Source organism: Muscardinus avellanarius (genome assembly GCF_963383645.1).
Source record: "Muscardinus avellanarius genome assembly, chromosome: 7".
Lineage (NCBI taxonomy): Eukaryota > Metazoa > Chordata > Mammalia > Rodentia > Gliridae > Muscardinus > Muscardinus avellanarius.
The window spans coordinates 72103767-72119830 of record NC_137793.1 but is presented as its reverse complement, the minus strand read 5'-3'; the positions used below and the strand labels follow the sequence as shown (position 1 = coordinate 72119830).

The 16064-nt window shown below is 42.8% G+C and overlaps 1 protein-coding gene across 2 annotated transcripts in view; it reads left to right on the top strand.

The window, feature by feature from the left end:
• The window catches only part of TGFB2 (transforming growth factor beta 2), a gene marked incomplete at both ends in the record, with an annotated part of 80666 nt that overhangs the window by 41227 nt on the left and 23375 nt on the right, over positions 1-16064 (top strand). For both annotated transcript variants that reach the window (XM_080699578.1, XM_080699577.1), the window contains one exon: positions 11697-11860. In XM_080699578.1, coding sequence (XP_080555704.1) covers positions 11697-11860 — 164 coding nt within the window. The remainder of the gene's footprint in view (positions 1-11696; positions 11861-16064) is intronic.

The window sequence follows — 16064 nt, the reverse complement described above, 5'->3', positions numbered from 1 at the left end:
CCTATGTTCTTTGCAGGGCACTAAGTGACTGTCCACTGAAATACTACTCTAGATGTCTGCTAACTAAAAAATGCCTTCCAAGCAGTCTTACTCTCTTTATGTTCCAGATTGAGGGCTGCCATTTGCATAAAGAAAGAATTCAGACCTTCCATTCAACTTTTGAAGGAAGTGTATTGGAAACTTATCTCTCAGTGTGCTGATTATTTAATAAAGGATGGGTGTTCTAGGATGAGGTGGGCTCCAGAACCTTCTTTAGCCCACTCTCATTGGACGTTTTCAGTAGATACAGCTGGCCTGCTGATCCACTTTGAAGCTGGGCCACTGGGCAAGGCTCCAGGGCACCTTTCTCGCAGACTTGGCTGTTCTCCTTGGAGTTGAGCAACCTGGTTGCCTGGTGTAGTCAGAGTGCTCAGTTTGAAGAGGGTCAGGTGTGGATTTAGGTCTGTATCCACTTAATCAAATCTTAGAGACTTTTTTACTTATCTGCAAATTTAGGGAATTGAATGAAATAGATGCTAAAGATGGTTCTGATCTTACCCCCTGTGCCATGTCAGACTTCAAGTTCTTAGTTTATTTGTAATGAAGAATCAAATCAAGTAAATACACAATGAATAGTGGTATATTGTGAATCTTCCACATGAAGCCTCAGGCTATACGATGATGACATTTATAAAATAGTGAAAAGACCAAAGATCTGTAGTTTATTTTTATTAAAAATGCATAGAACAGGTGACTTGAGTGTAAGGGGACAGGGATTGGTTAACTTTTACAATGTATTAACAAAAGTATAAATTTCAGCTGGGTGCAGTGGTCCACACCTGTAATCCCAGCAAGTGAGCAGAGGATTGCAAGTTCAAGGCCAGCCTTGGCAATTTAGCAAGATCTTGTCTCAAAATTTAAAAAGAAATGGCTCAAAATAAATAAATAAATAAGTAAATAAACAAATAAATAAGTATGATATAAGTCAGTATTAGAGAGCCCCTGGGATCCATTCTGAGTATCGCAAAAAGAAAAAGAAAAAAAAATATGTGTTCCAAAAACAGTATAATAAATGATAGTTCTACTCTACTCTGCTTTGAGAAATATGTTCAGACTTAAGGACTCAGGTTTTCTTTTTGTTTTTGTTTTGTTTATTTTTGTTTTTTGCAGTACTGGGGATGGAACCCAGGGGATTCTAACTCCAAGCTGTACAGCTACACACCCAGCCCTACTTTTTATTCTTTTTATTTCGAAACAAGGTCTCACCGAATTGCAAAGGGCCTCACTAAGTATCTGAGGTTGCCCTTGAATCGCGATCCTCTGGTCTCAGCCTCCCAAAGGCTGGTGTTACAAGTGTGTGCCACTATGCCCAGCTAGGACTCAGACTTAAAATTGGAGTAAACAGTAGAACAACCAGAAAAGGTGAATGGCTTTCATAAAACACAATGAAAGAAATAGGGCTTGTTTGCTTGAAAAGGGAAAGGGATGGGAAAGAGAAGACGTGACTACTGATTTCAAAATTTTTAAGCAGGATCAAGTGGAAAGGTATCATCATGGGTCATCATCTGTAGCAGAACCAGAGCCACTGTGTAGCCTGTACAGGTAAGCAGCTCTCAGCCTGAATAGGGAAGGACTTTTATGCAGTTGGAGCTCTTGAAGGCTGGAGTTGGCCATCTATCTGCATTCTGAGTTCTTGGTCTCTGAAAGATTTCTGGGACAAGCTGTCTTATACTGTTGTAGAGAAAACTACAGTACGAGGAGTTAGATACTGAGAACACTGAGAGACAGTCTCACCTCGTAGGTGCCAGGCCAGCCTCCTATGCTTTCTCCTTTTTACCATAATGAAGAGTTGCAGAGTGAAGATCGCTCTATTTGTTGTACTTGTTTCAGGCTGGATAATCCAGATCATCTATTCCTCTTCAGATTTGCTCACTCCCAAGCCATGAATTTAATCCTTTAGTAACAACAGCCCATGCCACTTGGTTAAGTTGGTAAACAGCTTGCAATCTTAGCAGGGTGTGCCTTGCTGCTTATTAACTTAAGCTTTAGGGCACAGCCACAAATCAGCACAGTGCCTCAAAGTAATTAGGTGATTGCCTTACAAAAAAAAAAAAAAAAAGGCCACAAGCAAGAAGCTTACAGAAAACACAGAAGAAAAGCTTGCAGTAAGGACATGCATTGGCTCTTACGCATCGCTGCTATAATTTTGTAAAGATTAGGAAAAGATTTTCAGGCTAATCAGGAGCCAGTACACCCATTAAGCATATAAAAAAATTCCACACCAATTGTTACAGAGCTGCATTAGTTTCTGGAAAAAGGAACGTCAGGGTTTGTTTGGGATAAGAACACTCATTCTTTGTAGGCAATGAGCAACATTTCCTGAGGTTGAGCAAGAATATCAAGGGCTGCCCATTTTAATCTGTAGTTTGCCAGTGTTTGATGTAATTCTGGAATAGTTTTTTTCCTCAGTTTCTCAGTCTGTAGATAAGAAGAAAAATAAATTGTGGTTCTTATTAAGCGGTTAAGAATGGTTCGCTGAATTTTCCCAAGTTCATCTCATTGAAGGAATGCACAAAGGGTGGCTTCCTTGAGTTGAAATCATTTGAAGCCATGGCTGGGCTGAATTCTGAAACAGTTGTGTGGATAAATGTGTCTTGGGATCGTGGCCTCTTTAAATACCATCAGTGAAACGAATATGTGGCTGTTTTGCCCCTTGATTGAACAGAAACAGCAACGAAGGAAAGTAAGAAAAAGAGGACAGAATGGAGCAAGGAAGAAGCTAAGAAGAGAGAGAGAGATAAAGGAAAGCAAGAGCTTTGGGTGCCTTAAAGAATTGAACTGTGGCAGAGAAAAACTGCTTCAGTGGCCTGTTCCGGCTGTGGTGACAGCCTGACCGAGGCTACTGGAAAGGGGAATGTCACATCCACTGTCTGTCCTGCTGGTGCAGCCCTGCCAGTCATGCTCATTGTCCCTGAGTCTCCTCCAAGTTAGTGGCTGGCCTCTCAATAGCAACAGCCAGCCTGTCCTTCAGCACCCAAAGCTTCAGTGCTAAACCCAGTATCCCCTGCATAAATTGACGGACCGGCCCTGAGCTAGATGGGAAACCTGGAAGAACCATAAGCGAAATAAGTGTCTCCATGTAGGTGGAGTTTTATGGGGGTGATGGAAACTTTGGAATCGAAACTAGAAACCCTGTGTCTGTCACAGTTCAAGAAAACCAAACACCATGGGCCAGCACCACTGTTATTTTACTTTTTTTGCACCGTGTAAGAAGGGGCCCGAACACTTCATGCTGACAGTACACGTGGTCTCAAATAGCAGCTCTCTTGAAGGCCAAGTCACATAAGCTGATGCTGACACAATTAAGCTCGCCATTGCCAGCAGCACGTCAAGTTTGACACCATCCCCCTCTTTGGGGCACCCACTTTCGATCGCAGATGCGTTGAGGCCACATTACATTTAATAGGTGGGATGGCCAGAGAAAAAGTCAGAAACCGCTGCCGATGCACTGTTTATTTCTCAGTCATTTTGTGTTAAATTACTGTGACTTGAATGTCAGCAGCGTTTGGGATGTGGTAGTGAAATAAAATCCATATCTAGTGTGCCAAGACAAATTTCAGAAAACCCCAAAACACAATTGTCTTGGTTTCTTACTGGCCGCGTCTGTGCACACACAAATAGTAGCTCGTTTACTGCCCTCCAGCCATTTGGTGGGTTTCGTGTCTTGCTGCACTCTGGGGATGTCTAATGAACCCCAAACTACTTCCCTCAAAGCCAGGATGTCAGAAATAAGGGGCTGCTACACTTATTAAGCATGTCAAAAGTCCACAAAGAATCACTGCTGGGCTGTGAGAAAAGTGCAGTCACTTCTGGAGAGGGGGCTGGGGAGGTTGTTCTGTTCACTGGAGTGGCTTGAACAGAATAGCCAGGGGATGCTTCTGGCTGGGGACTGGGTAATAGGGACAAACATATGGAAGTCTGAGGTTCCTGAGCAACAGTGGTCTTAGCAAGATACCTGTTACAGGGGAACGAGTCACACAGTTGTGGGTCTCCAGCTCTCCAAACCAGGGCTGTTCTATTAAGGAATATCAGTGAAAATACTGGGCCCTGCCTTAAAGTGTTTTCCAGCTGTATGGCAAGGTCAAGCCGATCTCCAGTTGAGGAAGATAACTTCTTTGTGTCTTTTATGCAGCTGTGCACAAGTATACCTGTGCAGGTATTCCTGCCTAGGGTAGTGTTCCTGCCTCCCGCTCAGGGGGCTTCTTTGTCCAGAGGTAGGATATTGTAGCCACAAGCCCTTTTTTATTGAAAGGCCAAGATCACCTTGACCTTAGCCCAAAGTTATTTCCTGTACCTCACTCTTCATTTCTTTCTCATTGACATGGGATTTAAAACATCATCTTTGCTGAGATAAAGAATATAAAGCTATTATAAAATGGGAAGGGGCCTTGAAGTAGGATTCTGAGTCTTCAGGGGGAATCAGGCCATCCTTTTTATCGTGGTGCCAGTAGAATGGACACATTTTATCCATCTCTAAGGAGTTCATGACACTGAATAGCTGGAAGGGGAGCCTGGTCAAGTTCATTGTGGTCAGACCATCAGAGTCTAGGGCAGATGTTTTCAGACTTGAATGTGAGACAAAAATCACCTGTTAGTCACCCATTAGGTCCAGGATATTTAATAAGCTCCCCAAGTGATTCTGCTGCACTTGAGGAGTAGACAGTTATCTGACAGTGAGATTCTCCAACATTTTTGGAGGAAGATGTATGGCAGAGATGGGAAGGGGGCTGGGCAGCCATGTGGTGCCAGATGCCATCACTGTGTCCTTTGGGGAAAGTGCCTCATGTGAGCACATGAATTCTTCCACTGGGATGGGAGTTCACCACCTGGAGACACAGTGAATTCTTTGTCTTATTCTTAACTCTTCAAATTTTTAAAAATCTTCTTTATATATTTAGACTAAATATGACTCCCTGGATCTGCAGAAAGTAAGATCTTTCCATATGCAAGCCCATTAAGTATTTGAAATCCCTAAGGAACTGGCTATCCCTAAGTCCTCTCTTCTCCAGGCTAAGAATTACCAGTTCCTTTCAAGTGAGGGGCTCTCAACCCTGGCCCTATGTTAGAAACACTTGAGGAACTCAGGCAATTTCACCCCAGTCCCACAGTCGGGTAAGACGCACAGCCAGTGCAGATGGCTATGAAATCACAGGGCAGCTCTGCTTCCCTCTTTTGTGTCTCCCTTATTTATTTATTTATTTATTTTCCCCTCTATGAGTAATGTGTGGCCATGCTTTAGATGTCCCTCTGTATTTTTCTTTCATTCTTTATTTCAGTATTACTCACATTTGGGGGTACATGAGAACATCCCATAGAATTTGCTAAAAGGTAGACCACCATCTTCATTCTGTGAAAAACACTGCTATGTGGGACCTGTGCATCCAGTCGAGTCAACAAAAACCTGCCCTGCACCTTAAAACACTTGCAGCTTTTCCTGTAAGAAGGAGATTAGCTTGGATTCGAAGCCCAAGTACATGGTAGACACCCCAAGCAGAAGAGCATGCAAAACCTCCAGGCTACTCACTATCCCTTTCATACCTACACCTTCTGCATTTTACTTTGAGCTATTGATATTTCTGGCTTATCTTGGAAACTCCCCAAGGACACTGAGATGGGTGCCAGGTTCCCCTTTGCAGGTTCTGGTCAGCACTGACTTCAAAAAGCTGCTGCTACACACGAAGGTCTGAATCTGTTTGTTATTGTTACTAGCACTAAGTGTTCCCAGCTGGGAGTCAGCCAGGATCTTTTCACACAGTGGACCTCAGTGAGAGGCTTCATTCCTGGATGATTTGCATTTATCATAGCACTGAGCCAGGTCAGTGCTGTGGGTGTGGACCCTCGCTTTGAGAACTGCTGCGTCAACAAATACAGCCAATACCTGTCAGTCCTTGATCTAAGGATGTCAACGTGTCACACATTTTTGTTTTTCCTGCCAGTTCTGTGGTATAAGCAACCTAATAGGAAATAAATAATAATAGATTGAAGTTTTATCCTGGATAAGGGTCAAGCTCTGGACATTCTTTGGGTAGTTCCTCCCCTGTTCATCCTTTTTTTTCTTTCATTTCATTTCTTTCTTTCTTTCTTTCTTTCTTTCTGAAATGAGGATTGAACCCAGGGGCATTCTACTTCAAGATACACCCCAAGTCCTTTCTGTTTTTTTAAACAGGGTCTGGCTAAGTTTCTGAGAGTCTTACTAAGTTGCTGCGGCTGGCTTTGAGCCTTCAATCCTCCTGTCTTGGCCTCTCAAGTACTGGGATTACTGGTGAGCACTACCAAACCCAGCATCCTGGGGGTATTAGTCCAGCATCCTTGGGGGTATTTCTTAAAGGCTCCACATCTCTGTTCTCTGTCAGAGCTCATTCTGTGTGTGAGATGTTTTTAAACCTTTCTTCAACACACACACACACACACACACACACACACACACACACACACGGAACATTCTACCTCTGAGCTATACCCCCAGATCTGTTTTTTATTTTATTTTGAAACAGAGCCTTAATAAGCTTCAGAGGGCCTCACTAAGTTGCCGAGACTATATTGGGATTACAAGCATGAGCCACCATGCTTGGTAGAATATTTTTTTTTAAATATACTAGTAATGCAAGCATCGCAGCAGGAGGTAGACTTGCTCTATGCAGAGATGTTGGTGGGAAGATAGACTCCTCTGGCCGTCCTTTCCAATACTCAGAGCTCCCAGTAAAGCAGGTGGAATACTGAAGGACTGTGTGGGGCCTGTGAGATCTGCGGTGACTAATCTCTGCAGGGGGAGGGAATTTAGAGCACACAGAGTCATTTATACACAGTCTTGGGACACTCAGCTGCTTCTGTTCATTCTCTTTTTTTCTAATTAAGTCTGTCAGGCAGTAAGAGAACATTATCTCCCAGGGGTATTCACAGAAGGCCCAGTGACTACTTAGCAGGGTAGGAAGGGGTCAGAGAGGGACCCTAGTGGAAATCTGTGCTAGATTCAGAGCTCCAACTTTCCACCTGCTTGTGCATGTAAACTAGAAACGGGATTCAATGCATATTTATTTACCTTATTATATAGGTCAAGAAACAGATTCAGAAAAGCCAGACAATGTCTCTGGTTGCCACATAGCTAAGTCTCGATTGATTTGGATTACTATTGAGGTACCTCAGAGATTCTTTGCTGCATTAAGTTCTTCTAGCTTGACTTTGCCATAGCAGGGCGAGGAACAAAATTTGCAGGATCTTTCTTCAAAACAAGCACGTGAGGCCTCTGCTTCAAAAACCAAGAGAAAAATGCTGGTGAAAATTCTAGAATATAAGACTTTTTGCTTTGTTGCCTGGTCTCACTCTTCCTGTTATGGGTTTTGTTTTGTTTTGGGGGATCCTGAAGGTTGAATCTAGAGCATTTTACTTTCATGCTATACTTTCAGCCCTATATTTATTTTGAATCAGGGTCTTGCTAAGTTGCTGAGGCTGGCTATGAGCCTGTGATCCTCCTGTCTCAGCTTCCCAAGTACTAGAATTACCCAGGTGTACTACCATGCTCGGCCTTTTTTTTTTTTTTTTTTTTTTTTTTTTTTTTTTTTTTTAATGGGCAATTGATATTGTACTCCTTTGAGCAGGGGATACTTCCAGAGTGGGAGGGACTCACACATACCTGGGGCCTTATCCTGCAACTTGAAGCATGTAGCCCACTACCTGCTACATGCTACCAGCAGGGATGTGTGGCTGGGGTGAGGTGAGGGGGCCACCACTCACTCGCTGACACACTGGGACCTTCCAGGTACAAGATTTTCCCCAGGGGGAGGGCACGTGGGAGAACATGGAAGGAGAACAGAGCTGGCCTGTTGGTGTGAAATCCAAAGGTCTGAAGGAGAACTGATTTGATTGAACTGAAAAAGTGGGTCAGAAATTGAGAGGAGGAGCAGCCAGGATGTGAGTGTGGGTAAATTGGCAGAGGCCGCGCTCAAGTACCTGACCACCTGGCAGTGGAATAGGAACTGGGATTGGAATTACAGAGAACTCCCATTCCAGAGGGGGAAATGAGTTTTTGGAGAAAGCAGAGGAAAAAGCTCCATCTCTCCAAGAGTACGTGGGTGGATCAGGGCTCTGCACAAGCCATTAAACACCTACCCTGCTGCTCTGGCACCCTGAGCTGAAGGAGTGAGCCTGCTGTGTCTTGGCCAGCTGCAGATGGGCTTCTCTCTCTTCTCTACACTGAATATCCAAAGCCTTTATGAAATTAGGTAGGCTCACAAATCAGGCCAAACAATCTATACTGGAGAGAGAGGGGGGGGGAGGGAGAATTAAAAAAATGAAACAGATTTTTTTTCCAAATTAGAAGACTTTTGGCAAGTGCTCAAGTCCATCGGCTTGGGGGGACTTGTGACCAATAACAAATGATAGCAGAGGACATCTGGGAATGTCTTGAAAGTGGTGGTTGTTTTTCAGTCATTAGTTTTGCATTTTAGTTTTCTTGTTTTGTTATTTTTTTTCCCATGACTATTTTATTTTATACTTTTATTGGTGCAATGTAATTATACCTTATACTGAGATTCAAAGTGACACAAACACACACACATGACTTGGTGTATTTTCCTCTGTATGCTCCCCACCTGCTCTACCTTCCTCCCTCCCTATACATGTTACTGAGATTGGTAATAAAACCTTCTTGCCTGGATATAACCTTATTTGAACTGTTTCCTTCCTCGATCCTTGTTTTCCCCGCCCTACCTCCTTCTCCCAATCTCCTTCCAGTATTTTACTCTTTTCTCTCCTCATTTGACCGAAGTCTTTTTGTTTCCTATTTTCATTCTAGCTTCCACATATGAAAGAAAACATATGATGTCCTGAGACTGGCTGATCTCGCAACATAATATTCTGTAGTTCAACCCATTTCCCTGCAAATGGAATAATTTTGTTCTTTACAGCCGAGTAAAATTTCATCATGTATATGTATACACCACATTTTTTTTATGCATTCATATGTTTTTGGACATGTAGATTGGTTCCAAAGTTGGACTGTTATGAATTGTACTGCTATGAACGGGTGTGCATGCTTCACCACAGTATTCTAACTTCAGTTCCTTGGGAAAGATACTAAGCAGTGGGATGGCCAGGTCATGCGCTGTGTCTTGGAGCAGGGGATGGAGAAGGCTGCTATTTCCTCCTGGCCAGATTGCTACAGGGACAGGCAGGGGCTGCTCAATGACCTTTTACCTAGAGCATCGAATACTTCTGTTTATAAAACAAGAACCAGAAATGCAAATTTGCATTGTCCTGCAGTTGAAATATAAACTGCCTTGATGGTTCTAAGAAGCAGGGGGAGGAGGGCTCTTTGCCATGTAGAGGGAGTGGAGCAGGACAACTGTACTTAACTATCAAGCTACTCCTGTAAATATTTGCAGTTGCCCCTTCAGAGCTCAAAAGCCTAGGACAGGATCATTGGATGGTTTGCTTAGAAGAAGAAGAAACAAAATTGACCTCATGGTCTGAGGAAGCCATAAAAAGGAAGCGTGTATATGGGCAGAAGACCAGAAAGGAAAATGAAAAAAAAAAAAAAAGTTGTTCAGAGTTTAATAAACACAAAAGAGAATAAAAATAAATCTCAAGAGCACATATTTACAAACTTGATAGAGCAATAAGATTGAGGCAGGCAGGTGTGAAAGATGGGTTTGTGGAAGAACAGGCCTGTGGGGGATCCTTGGCACTCCTTCGGGTGTGTGTGGGGTGTTGAACAAGATGTTTATTCTTGCTAATGACGGGAAACACACTAAATTAGCCTTGCTCTTCCGGGATGCTCTTTCAAAGGAAGCTTTGAAGCTTCTGCTGTCTAATGCTGAGGATAAGTGGAGAAGAATGTAGCCACTCTGCCTGTGGAAGGTGCTGGCCCAGAAGGCGGGCAAAGCTGGAGAGCCTGGCCCCAGCCTTGCCCAGCCTTTTCTGCCTGGGCTCCAGCCTGTTCTCAGCTGAGCTGGTTAGGATAGGATCAGTCTTTTAAGTCTCTGGGGTGGGCATATTCCGTAGGAGAAACAGATCAATTTCTTTCAGTGGCTACCTTTTCAAACTGTTATGTTAGGGGGCTCCACAAACCTCTCTGCAGATACCAATATTCAGCCACCTGAAAATTGTCCACCAGCTATTTCGGTGTCCACACAGTGACTCATTGCTATGTCTTCATGAATACTTTCTTTTCCAAAATATCTGGAAACTTTGGATTTTGGGGTGTGTTTTGTTTGTTCATTTGTTTTGTTTCTGAGACTTCTAGTTCATGGGCTATAAAGCCCCAATTCACACCCGTGTTTCATGACTCGCATAGTGAAGAGCTTGGCTTGGAATTCATCACTTCTCCATGAGCCTGCAATTCAGAGTCTCAAGGAAGCGGGGGTGGGGAGGGAACCACCACGAGGGAAAACATGCAATTTAATTTCCTCTTAAAATGAGGAAAAGTTATTGTATTCCTAGAATTTTTTTCCCAGCATAATTGTCAGGGGATAGATTTCCCAAGAAACCATGAAAGGTATTTATTTCTATTTTAAGATCCTCAAGATGGTTTGTTTATTTAATAAGTTAGTGTTGCCAATAGCCAGAAGCCTGAGTCTTTCAAGACTCCCATTTGATGACCAACTATGCTAAATGTAGGTATTTGGTGAGCTCCATGTATGCAGAGCTCTGTCTTGAATATGGCAAGTATAATCTCTGCCCTTGAAATTCTTAAAATTTTATAGGGGAAGGCAAACATCAAGGAAACATAATATATGAGTAATAAGAATGTTTGTTAAAAAATAAGTGATCATATTGTGATAAAGCTACATTGCTGAAGAATGGGTAGAAAGAAATGGATCCTCCAGGTTGGATGGAGCACCCTGGAATGGAAAGGTAAATTTGTAGATTTTTAGAAGATGATTCTAACATACCTTTAACAGGTAGTCTGTTCAGTATTGGCACTCAATAAATGAATGCTTCACAGGGAATCATGGAGACAGAACTATTTGTTGGTCTTGGGGTACCCTCAGTTTCTTTCAAAAGCAAAACTCAAAGCAACCCATAAACTTGTAATAGTTGTGTATGCTCTTCAACTCTTACACATGGCTCAGAGATGAAGGAATTTGTGCTGATTTTCTTTATTAGTTAGGATTACTTCTCACGTACAGACATTATCCTGAAGAAAGAAAAGTTTGGACCTGATGTAGTAGCCAGTTTGTAGGTATTATTCTGTTTATTTAGATTTCTTCACCATACTTGATCAGAGGTATGTGAAAACCAATCTGTTGTAGTAAAAAAATGTAATACATGAAACTGGATAAAACTAGAGTATTTGGATGCCAAACTTTCAAGGAAAATAACTGCACAGGCAAGCTACTTGCCATTAGGAGCTATTTTCTTGGCACATCTGATTAGAGTACATGCAAGCCTTCAAAGGATAGGGTTAACTTCGTGCTCTCTGATGTAGTTGGAAGTGGTGTGTTAATCTCTATTAATCTGCTCCTCCTGTAACCAAGTGCACATGTTTATTTTACTTTTTTGTTCTGGTTAAATTGTTAATAGTATTAAATTGGCCATTGGGAATGAAATTGTTCTGTAGATATTTCCCTTTATGGTTCTTTGAGGCTGTGCCTGCTGCAGTCTCTTGTGAGAGCACGATAGGTTTTATCATTTTCATTGATGGCTCTGACTTTTTACAGATACCATCCCGCCCACTTTCTACAGACCCTACTTCAGAATTGTCCGGTTTGATGTCTCAGCCATGGAGAAGAATGCTTCCAATTTGGTGAAAGCAGAGTTCAGAGTCTTTCGCTTGCAGAACCCCAAAGCCAGAGTGCCTGAACAACGGATCGAACTGTATCAGGTAACTTTTGTCTCTGTCATTTTAAAGGGTTTGATGTTGTCAGATCCAAGACTTTCTACTTTCTTAGATTTTCTCAGCTGATTTAGCCTCTTTTATATGGCCATAGCCATGATACAGGCACTGTGTGTTGTCACTGTATAGTCATAGCTTGGCCCCAGTCAGAAAGGAAGAACCTTAGAACAGAGTACCAAAGTTGGGTGCACTTCTTCAGTGGCATGGGGTACCCACCTCTGGGCAGCTTTAGTTCAGAAACCAAACCTCTCCTCTGGAAAGTCAGCTGGTGCTGGCCTGATGCCACCCTGAGGAAGCAGTCAGTGAGCTGACCTCCACTTCTCAGACTGTGCCTGTCTCTTTCTCCTGTTTTAGTTTTTCATCTTTTCTTCCTTCCTATTATCTTCTCTTGTCCTGTCTTTTCCACTCTTTTTTCTTTCTCTTTTCTACCTTCTGCTTCTTGGCTAACTTCATCCGGTTTTTTTTCCTCTCTGAGTCTGCCATTGCCTTCCTCCCCCATGTCTATATCCCCCACCAGCCTCCATTATTTCTTATCTTCCTAGAAGTGTTCCTGGGCTGTGGGGTCAGAAGACAGTGATAAGGCCCAGGTCCTGAGACTTCAGACATGCTCCTCAAAGCCTGAATTCAGGTGGGCCTGTAGTGCTGCAGACTCAGCTTGCCTAGAAGCCCTGGGGGATGTAAAACCTCAGGCCCACCCCAGGCTCACTGAATCACAATCAGTATTTTGAGGAGATCCCCAGGTGGCTCTTCTGCACACTAAAGCCCAGATCAGCAGACAACAGTAACTAGGTCAAAGAGTCCTATGAACAGCATGTGCCAACAGGAGGAGATCTCAGCAGGGGGCTGAGCTTGAGTGAAATCGCTAGAAGAATCCCAAGTACAGTAAAGTGGGAGGAAGAGTCATCCCGCGTTAGGAGAATGAGTCTTTTTAAAAATATTTTATTTATTTATTTTGTAGTGCTGGGATCAAACCTAGGCCCTTGTGGACCTAAATGCTCTGTCAGAGCTGTATCCTCAGTTCCTCCAGTGACAGAGTCTTAATGGACTTATTGAGGGGACCTGGCACCAGGCGCTCAAAGCCGGGAGATAAGGAGAGACTGGAAGAAGGTTTTTCTTCAGTCAAAGTGTGAGAGGGAGACCAAGGAGAATTTAGAACCCCAACTTTAGAGGACTCTGGGATCCCCAGTGTCAGGAAACATGCATGTGTGGTAGTAGTATCTGAATGTGGCTTTAGTTGAAAAAAAAGAAAAGAGTGGACACCCGTGGGCAGAAGCTACAAGTCATATGGATTCTGATTACCTGAACATTTGCATAATTAGGCTAAGAATTTTTTGTGTATATATACATACATACATATATAGAATTATGAAAACGGAGAGTTACCATGCATACATGCTGTAAATGAGATCTCAGAAAAAAGTTTCAAGTTTTTAAAACACTGTTGAAGTCTTAGTTGATGTGTGAAAAATAATTCTTACTGATTAAGTCCTCGAGAACCTCTGCTCCATGACCTTTAAATCGCCACTCATCTCTTGAGAGTGTCCCAGGAGAGCCCTGGATGGTCAGCAAGTGTCTGAAGGGTGGACCCTGGCTTCTGCCACCCAGCTCAGCACCAGACAGCGCATATGTTTCAATGCATGTGTTGTTTCAGGTGCTACATCTATCCCATGATGTTTGTGTTATCAGATATTCTATCTGCAACTATCCCCTTCATCCTCTAAAGACTCTGAGTCCCAGAGAAATTAAGGAACTGGCCAAGGGTTACCTGGCTAAAATGGCAGACCTGAAACATGAATCCATCTCTGACTCCCAAGATCCTCCTGCTTCTCATCACGTACTATGCTGTTCATAGAAAATCTCTCCCTCTGTCTCTCCCTCAATAAGAACCAGACTAGAGGAAAAATAAAAGTAGGCCAGAGGGTGGGGTGATATTTGAGGGAAAGTGAAGGTTGGTTCCTGTGAAAAGAAGCCAGATTAAGGGTTGCCAGACACATTGCAAGGTGATTCAAACCAACAAATGACATGACTACATCTCCTTTTATCTTCTTTTTCAATTAAGTCACTCTAATGTTTTTGTCTGTGCTGACAGCAGTATCATGGATCCTTCTCTTTGATGCTGTTTCCCTACCTGCCATTAACTGAAGAAGGGGTCTTTTGGTTCTCGCTGCCTGCAGTGTGAGCTGCTAAGTCACTATTATTCTTTGGCCCCTTAGCCTTGTGCTCTGACCAGTGGCTTCTGCCAGCAATCTTGCTGATGACTTTCCTTCCTCTCAAATATCATTTCATCTCCCAGAAGGGATGTGTTCCACAAGCCTGGTAAAATTAGAGAACTTTGCTAAATTCTCAGTGGGTGGAGTGTATGCCTTCTCAGAGGTGTCTGCAGCACTGGCTACTCCAGAACACAAAGCAACAGGGTCTGTATGGCTGAGTTGGAAATGGTATAGCCCTAGAAGAGGTATAGCCTGGTCATCCACCCTGAACCTGGGGATTCTAAAGGAGGAAGTTCTAACAGACAAGTAAGAAAAAAATAGCAACTCCTAACTCACTTGCACAGCCATTGCCAAAGTCCAGGAAATAAGTCAAAGAAATCCCTGACCCCAAGAGAAGATTGAGCGCACACAGATAAGTCAGGGAAAAAAGGTAGCTTAACCCTCAATTCACTTCTGAGTAGGTGGATTATCTCTAGGAACACAAGAAATGAGAAGCTCAGGAATAAGAAAGAAGGGACAGAGGAAGATGCCCTGAGAGCCACAGGCAGTTTTTTCGACTGGAGGTTGTGGCCAGTGCCTCACAGTGATGCAACTAAGAAAATCAAGTCACAGAGACAATGCCTATTGTTTATGACTTCCTTACTCCTCCCTTCCTCCCTCTTTCCCTTCCTCCTTCCCTTCCTTCTTCCCTCCCATCCCTTCTGCCTCCCTACCCCTCCTTTATTTTCTTTTTTTTTTTGTGGTACTGGAAATTGAACCCAAGAGCATTTTACCTCCAAATCACACTTCTAACCTTTTTAGATTTTTAGTTTGAAACAGGATCTTTCTAAGTCGATGATGGTCTCACTGAGTTGCTGAAGCTGATCTCAAACTTGTGCGATTCCTGTCTCAGCCTCCCAAGTGCTGGGATTACAGGTGTGTGACATCATGCCCAGCTAACAATTTTTCCAAATCTACCATTTATAGTTAACCCACTTTCTGTCCTTGGCACCCTCTCTTGTGTCTGTCTTCTTTGTTTGGGGTTCCAGTTTGGGACTTGTTGTTCACCAACTTTCCATTTGTCTTTGGCTATCATTTGACCGTCTTTGCAACCTCTAGTAATAAACTCCTTTTTTTAGTCCCAGTACAGAATTTGGATGCTTATGATAGCAGCCTTAAATTATGAAGAGGCTAAGTTATAGTAAGAAACCTGAATGAATACAGTAAATTTTGAAGAATTTTATATCCAAAATTGCTGAAATATCACTCCGAAAAAATGGCTTGGTGCTTAAATGGGAAGATCTCCAACTATTTGAGAAACTCAACTGTTCATAAGAAACAAAGCCTCTGAGTTTCTAGATGTCCTTTGATTATTACCTGACATAGTTGACATATACTCCCTTGAGGAATACAGGGAGACTGTGAATCAAGTTTCAGGGTGCTGAGATGGTTTATGAGTGATATGTCAGGATTCCTTAGGATGCTGATTTTGAGCAGAAGTAGATGTGTATGTGTGTGAATGCATGAGTTCACAGCTGTGTGTGAGCTCACGTGTGGGCACAGGTACTTCCTCCCAAGTGTGGAATCCCTAGGGGAACTTTTACAAGGACTACCCAAAGATTTCTTCCAGGAGCTTCTGATCCTTCTCAGAAGGGAAGAGGACAGTTGCCTCTGGACAGATGTGGCTGTACACAGCTCTCTCTCTTGGTGATTTGGATATCATCATCCTGTTCTTTGGAGTCAACTCTTCCCATTCTCATTTGGGGAGCACAGATTTAAGGCAGACCCCAAGCTTTCTGAGTTATTCTGATCCATAGAATTTATTCAGATGCTCTTTCTAGAGTCAGAATACTAGACTGAGAGCCTACTATAGCATTTCTGAGAGTGAGCACAGATTTGTGTTGTCCAGGTCTTAGTGATTCTATATGCCTGGAAGATTAAAGACCTGAGCTTCTGTTGAGTTCATATTTAGACTAAAACTAAAAAAATCTTGTGTTCTCACT